The 7,252-nt window shown below is 39.3% G+C and overlaps 1 protein-coding gene across 1 annotated transcript; it reads right to left on the bottom strand.

The window, feature by feature from the left end:
* Positions 1-1,301: 1,301 nt before the first annotated feature.
* On the bottom strand, positions 1,302-6,967 carry eif1axb (eukaryotic translation initiation factor 1A X-linked b). Its single transcript, XM_088322801.1, has 7 exons — positions 6,776-6,967; positions 5,917-6,000; positions 4,839-4,942; positions 4,720-4,770; positions 4,562-4,643; positions 4,383-4,474; positions 1,302-1,714 (listed from the first exon to the last, which is right to left on the bottom strand). Exons 1-7 carry the CDS (start codon positions 6,789-6,791, stop codon positions 1,709-1,711), a joined length of 435 nt encoding a protein of 144 aa, XP_088178927.1. The 5' UTR covers positions 6,792-6,967; the 3' UTR covers positions 1,302-1,708.
* Between the last annotated feature and the right edge of the window lie 285 nt (positions 6,968-7,252).

The raw sequence follows: 7,252 nt of genomic DNA, 5'->3' as shown, positions 1-7,252 counted from the left end.
AAATGGTCGTCTTAGGTGCGCATGCGTGGAATTGTGTGCACGTTTTTTTGCTCACGTGTTTTGAGCCAGGCGCACGTGCGGCCGAGCAGACGTCAGCTGGCTATGGCCTGGCGGCACTGTGACGTCACTCCTAACGTCAAATCACGCCGTAACGTCACGTAAGGTGAAAACAAGTGATGTTGAAAAGTGACTCAGCCTTTCAGACAAAAAAATGTCTAAAGATTTATCTTAACTCAAAATTCGCTCATACTATGAATTTTTCATATAATAAAGTAATTACTTACACGTCAACAAGGTGTTTTTTTCCTCATCCAATTATCGATGCACTCAAGCCTGCTCATTTTTAAGGCCAAGGGTTTTTATATGAAACAAGCGAACTGACGTGCAGTACCCACCCGATCCTCATGAGGGGGCAGTCCAACTGCTCAAGAAGACCAAAGGTAACTGGAAAATATTTACTTTTATATTGCAGGATTCTTGCTAAAAATGTAAATTATATATATATATATATATATATATATAATTAAAATGTATTAGTAATTGGATAATGTTAGTGAACAATTTATTTTCTAGATTGCAGGATTCCTGCTAAAAATAAAACATTTTATATAATAATAGTCAGGTTATGTTTATTTGTAGAGCCCTTAATCACAAAAAGTCTCAAAGGGCTGCACAGACTACCAATTTCACATCAAGTTATGAAAACTTCAGGATGACTTTGTTTTTGCCAGTCTCTCACGAAAATGTGATTGTTTTTGTATTGGACAAGCATAATAATGGCCCAGGAATTCTCCTTGGGCGATGTTGTTGGTTGAAAAAGCGCCAGGGAGACACTAGGTAGTGCCAGATAGCCACATGCAGCTTCAGAGCCGCTTGTACACATAGGCAGCTGTTTATCGACTAAATTCATATGTATCGGGTGTGTCTTGACAACAAACCTAGCAAACCACACTCTCGAAAACCTAAAGGGCAACTGTGTAAATTCACCAAATTCGTTCAGCCCTTTCGGAGCCGATAAGCCACTTACTAACATACACGCACATCTGGATTTATATATGACTTTGGATGGATTAGAATAGGATTCATGCTAAAAGAATAATAAACAGTACAAAAACCTGCAATGTTTCTTTTTTAAATTTGAAAAGACCCAAAAAAGGCGAGAAGCTCCATTTTGTTTCAGGCCCAAGTAGGAACTTGCATTCCTACTGAAGTACAGCTTTTATGTTTAAACAGTGCAGCATGCTGAAAAAAATAAGACTGCAATACTGTTAAACTGATGATAAAAGAAGAAGAGTTTGACAAACACTTGAGAGACTTTATTTTTAAGGACGAAAAAACTACTTAATTCCAGATAGAGTTGATTTACATATATACCAAAAAGTAAATCAGTAAAAATCAAACCAAACAAAGGAAATGTTGAGTGGGACAAAGACAAAAGATAGTGTAGGTGTTTATTGGTGAATCCAAAGATTCTCTCTTTAAATTCCACTAGATGTGAAATGAATATAAATACACTTTTTAAAAGGATTTCGCAGTCAAAGAAATAATGTTCTGAAAAAAAAAAAAAAAAAAAGATTTACCCCCTCCATTGTGTCCACATTCAACAAACGTGTCTGCAGATGGAAAAAAACAAAAGATTTATATAGAGGATTTTAGAAAACGTTTTTGTCGTTGGCTCAAAATATCCCAGGCGGGTGCGTTAAAGTCTTTAGATCTGTAAGAGAAGAAAAGGCAAATATGAGGCTTACATAAATAAAGGGCTGCAACCATTTTCCGACATCTACAAATATCGATAATAGAAATAGTCGACGGTGAATTTCATTTTTGACTATGTTGCCTGACATGTTTGTCTAACAGATAGGCATCCCTGCATTAATCTCTGCTGAAGGTTGCTCAGGCGCAATAGCGTCTCTCGAGCGGTAACCAACATTTAGGAATGGCAGCCTCAACATCAACTACCGTAAATTCCGGACTATAAGCAGCTACTTTTTTCTCCAAATGTTCAGCCCTGCGGCTTATTCAGTGAAGCGGCTAATTTATGGAATTTTTCTAACGGCCACCAGCGGCAATGGAGTTTAAAAGGTAAGATTAAGACCAGTAGAATATGTGCACCAAGAAAACCTGAAATCTCTAAATCCTAGCATGTATTTTCTGTAAAGTTATAGTACGTTCCGATACTGAGGAAGATGCCCTTGATGGCAATAATAATGAGAAGGAAGTTGAAAACGACATACCGTGATTTTCACAATTACGGAATGCTATTTTTAAACAGGCACGTTTGATACATTGCGAGCGTGATCCTACTAGTGTGTTGGTACCTTTCAAAGGCACGGTTTGGGATGAAAGTTATGTTATTATTATTAAAGCTTTGAAAACTCTCTTGGTGTACCGTCTTTCTTCGTAAATATGTGTAATCATGTATAATATGTATTTGCAACTGTATATTTTTGTAATGTATTTATTTTAGAGATTTATTCTGTTATGTGTTCTACGGACGAATCAAAAATAAGGGGCGGAGCAAACGCAGGCTGATGGGAAATGTGGTAAAGCTGAGTTACCGGTAGATCTGTCTGTTGTTGCAGCGGACAATAGTGGATGTATATTTTTCCCACCCTTAACTTTGGAAATATATATTTTGTTTCCTTGGATTACTTTCAACGGGACCCGGACTTTACAAGTCTGCATCATTCGTTAATTACGGGTATCATTTTCATTTGTGATGTCAACTGTGGTTCCGGAATTGTGTACTATCTATTGAGTTACAATTTTTGAACTCCCATCCAGCTTGAGTTAAACCTGTGACAATGTTGCAAGCTTCACTGCGGCTTATAAATGGGTGCGACTTGTGTAAGTAAAAAAGCAGCAAATCTCTCAAAAAGTGGTGTGGCCTATAAACAGATGCGCTGAATAGTTCGAAATTTGCGGTACATGTGTCAAAGCTTGTTTTGGAGCATTTTAGCCTGGATACAGTTAATAAAAAATAATAATAATACAGAGATTGCCTTAGGTTTTCCAGGTAAATGGGACAAGAACAACCCCCAAAAAATGAAAATCCTTAAAGTAGTGTTGCACCTTTTTTGGGTGGCCCTTATCAGGGTGGACTTACTGGCAGAAAATGAGAGCAATCAAAAGCTTGCCGACTGTCCGACTGAGAGAACGAGCAAGAGGACCCTGTATGTATTTCAAATATGTCTATATTTTTTATGGGGGGCGCGACTCGATCAAAGCCTTGCAGACAGAGAGAGAGCAAGAGAACATATTGAGACACAGTATGTATTTTAAATGAATTGATGTGTTTGTTTTGGGGGCGCAATTTGATTAAAGCCCCGCTGACTGGCCGACTAATAAAGAGAGAGCAAGAAGGAGAACATTGCTTCGGCGGCATGACAAAGGCGCGGGACACAAACTCTTAGCGAGATGTAGAAGGAACGCAGAGCAAGTGTCAGCTCACAGTACAGTATGAAAGATATTACGATGTAAATTTGCCAATCAGCATTGGAGATCTCAAGTACAGGTTATGGCCGGTCAACATGAATCTTGGCTGCCCCCGCCCGCCATCCACTACCCCCTTCTCAGCAAGAAGACTTCACCATAGCGAGAAAGATGTCGGGAAGCATTTTTGGGGCTTTTTTTTTTTTAAATAATCTTTTTATTCCATATAATTAAATGGACAATCAACTTGAATTTTGGTTGCCCGAAAAGCATCCGTTATTTTTTATCCATTTGTATTTTGTATATTTTTCCCGCGGAGCAGTGATACCAGTGGTAACTGAAGCACAAAGTCGCGAGAGATATCCGAACTTGCGAAGTTTGCAAAGCAGATCTTGTGTATCATGGCGATAGATTAGTGACGCACGTACATTTTAAGACAAAGCACGTTGGGAGAGTTGAATGAAATTGAGTCTGAGTGACTCGCCTCTGTAAGATTCAAGTCACTATCAGGCCAATACGGTTTTGGTGACACCCACATGAGCGTGGATTCAACTAAAAAAGAGACTTTGAGCGTTATGGCAGACTGGGCCTGACAAATATATGTGAAATAAATGCATGCCGTCAGAAAAAAACAAAAAAAACATAATTAGTTAAAACCTTTTGATTTCACCAACTTTGCGGGCAACCACTGAATGTACTTCACAACGTGGACATATCTGCTTTATTTATTGTTTTTTGTGTGCAAATCCAAAGTATGATCACTAAATATGTATTTTTCACTCTACCAATTTCTCTGTTTATTGTCATTTGACACAGTGCAAAATTTTAGACGAAAAACCCAAAATATATCTGAAGATTCCACTAGTCGTTTCAATAGTCAGTGACTAGTCGACTAATAAAATAGTCGTTAGTTGCAGCCCCACGTGAAAATTTACAAAAGGGAGACTAACGTCATCGATATCCTCGTCGTCATCGCCGATGTCGTCGAACTGGATCTCATCGTCGTCGCCGGGACCGAACGTGTCAGTCTCGTTGATTTTGGCTACAAGATGCAAACAAAAAGTGACTTTTGAATCAATTTAGCGTGGCGGCGGCCTCAAATCAAAATGTAAGGGCGTCGGTTCCTGACCGTGCTCAGGCAGCTCGCCGTACGCTTTCAGACTCCGAGCCTCGTCTGCGTTGTACTTGAGGATCACGTCCGCCTTGTTGTCCTGCAAGCACACCAACAGATCGTGTCAATCCTGATGTAGAATTAAGGGAGAAACGCAAAGGTTCGCCTGCCCCCACCTGGTAATCCCTCAGCCCCACCAAGATGATGTCAGACGTGTTGATCCAGACCTGTAAGAGCGCAAGATATGAGGTCGAGGTTGATGTAGAGTCAGCGTTTAGCTTTTGTGTGAGCGTACCTTTTTCCGGAGCTTTCCTCTGATGTGGCAGAGCCGCTTGGTGCCGTCGAAGCACATGGCCTCTAGACGCCCGTTGCCCAACATTTTGATCACCTGAGCGTATTCTGAAAGAGAAAAATAAATGTAAACATCCTTAGGCAATATCTTATCTTTTCCAGAATCAAATGAAAATTTGAAATGCGAAATAAGTCCGCCCAAACCTATTGTGCGATCATGCTGAGGACTGTAGCTTCTCCTCCCATAGACTTTTCCTTTGGCTGATTTAAGTTTTGAATTATGGACCAGCGAAATGGTGGCAAATTATTACTTTTGCCATGTAAACTTTGAGGACCTCTAAGACTTAATGTTGGAGATTTAAAACTAACCCTGTCACTCAAGTGCTTACCCAGGTGTCAACTGAAGAAGGCCTTTTCCTTGTCTGCATCAGTGTCGGAAGACAGGTAAAAGTTTCTTCTAGGTTTTATTATAGCCAAATATTCTGGGCACAAACGAGCTACGAGAAAATGTCTTTTAGGATTCATAAGCACGCCATCAGAAAGGCTGACGATTACTTTTATACTAAGAAATTGAGTGATATATCAAGGATATATCAAGAAGGCAAGTAATTATATCAAGACGTAAATAATTACACTCAAACACAAACGATCACGAAGTGCAATAACTCATACAATAATCACAAGTATCAATATTATGGAAAGAAATCAGCTTATATCACATTACACATCTGATGATTGTAACATTCTTATTGGGAGTAACCAATCAAGCAGAAAATTATGTTATGACTCAACATGTTATGACGAGTACAGTAGAAGAATATGTAGACGGCACTAAGGGAGTTTCACCGTTGTCATCTTGAAACTATACAAGTTTACTTTCATCGAAGATTCCAAATAGTGTATGTGTGGACCTCAATTATTTGTTTGAATGTGTGCCCTACGACTACGCAGTGATATGCAGCTCGCAGCTCACGCACAAACTTGGGAAATAAAAATGCTGATGCAGACAAAATGCAGATGTTCCCATCCCGAGTGTTGACCAGCAGATTGCTTGTATGTGGATGCAATTGCTAAGGACTGACCTTGTCCGTCCTCTTTGAACACCAACTCTCTTTTCTCAGACTCGTTTTCATTCTTTCCACGCCGCCGATTCTTTCCTCCCTTACCTGCAAAGGGCAATAGAGACTTAAGTTAGTTCACACTGTTAAAAGGACAGTAATATTTGACTACTAAATTCCACTGCATTGCGTAGTGCAACAGAAAACAAGTGTTACAAAGCAAAAGGAAGATTAAAAACTACGGACACTCAAAGTGCTCAAACTGCTACGTTTATCTTTTAATTATTTGAAAGCTTTATTTTCTCAAATACCTGTAGCAGCAAGATGGCAGGTAAATCATGTCTGCTCCCTATAGGTGAGGCTAATGTTATATAAAATGAATGCAAATTTCTCCACCTATAAGGATCTTAGTTTTCAAGATCAATTTTAGCACCTCTAGGAAGATATGAATACTGTAATATTAATTGACCCTTTAAAGCTTGACCAAGACGAGTCTGCCACAACTTTGCATAATATAGTCACCACGTACCATTTTTATGAATGTTCGGACAATTAATATACATGGGTAGATTAGTTAAAAGTGTAACAATCTCGAGATTCGGAGCCAAATAAAGAAAATATATACAATAAACCATATTGAGTGTCGGAGGCCAAATAAGAAAGCTCGCCGACCCCTTCAAGTTAAACGAGCTCTTCGTTAACATCGGCGAGCCTCGGTTGGTTATTTTCTCATCGAATTGTAACATTTGATCATCATTAAAACGAAACACAGGTGGAAAATAGCAACGGTAATGAAAAGAACAGCGAGCTAATGCTAACTAGCATTAGCGGCTACTTGTCACGTTTCCAGCCTTGTCGCCGTTCCTTATCAATGCGCACTCACCTTTATTTTTGGGCATATTCCTTTACGCCTTCTTACGACAATCCCAAATAGAAGCAAATTAAGTTTAGGTTTGTTGAAAAAAGTCACAAACGGCGTTTAAACGTCAAGCGGACAAATAAATGAAGAGAAAAGCCCTAAATCGAGCACGAATAGCGAGTCACCGTGCCTGAGTGCGCATGCGTAGAGTGATACTGCCTGTTGGTGAAAAAAACTTTATTGGGCGAGTTTGGATTACATTGTTGGAATAGATTGTGGACTTCCGTACGAATAAAAAAAAAGACAAACGATTAATACTAATTTTTAATTGTGTTTTCAATATTTTTTTAGCCCCAATGTGTAGTATTTGGCCACTAGATGACACTGTGTTTTCTGGTGCGAGCGAGGGTCAATGATACACAGCGTGGCGGCAGGATGCCGGACAAATATGGAGCTGACTTAAATGAAGATTGCGCTGTGTAAAATAAATACAAGTTTCTC

This window comes from Urocampus carinirostris, chromosome 18 (assembly GCF_059441175.1).
Source record: "Urocampus carinirostris isolate Australia breed hairy pipefish chromosome 18, RoL_Ucar_1.0, whole genome shotgun sequence".
NCBI lineage: Eukaryota > Metazoa > Chordata > Actinopteri > Syngnathiformes > Syngnathidae > Urocampus > Urocampus carinirostris.
The sequence above is the reverse complement of the archived record's forward strand: the minus strand, read 5'-3'. Positions and strand labels throughout refer to the sequence as shown.

What these genes read in the sequence shown, in the direction of transcription:
- eif1axb (XM_088322801.1), bottom strand. An exon ending in TGGGGCTGAGGGATTACCAG is followed by an intron (nt 4,644 to 4,719) that starts GTGGGGGCAGGC and finishes GTGTGCTTGCAG; the next exon opens with GACAACAAGGCGGACGTGAT. An exon ending in CGGCGAGCTGCCTGAGCACG is followed by an intron (nt 4,475 to 4,561) that starts GTCAGGAACCGA and finishes TGCATCTTGTAG; the next exon opens with CCAAAATCAACGAGACTGAC.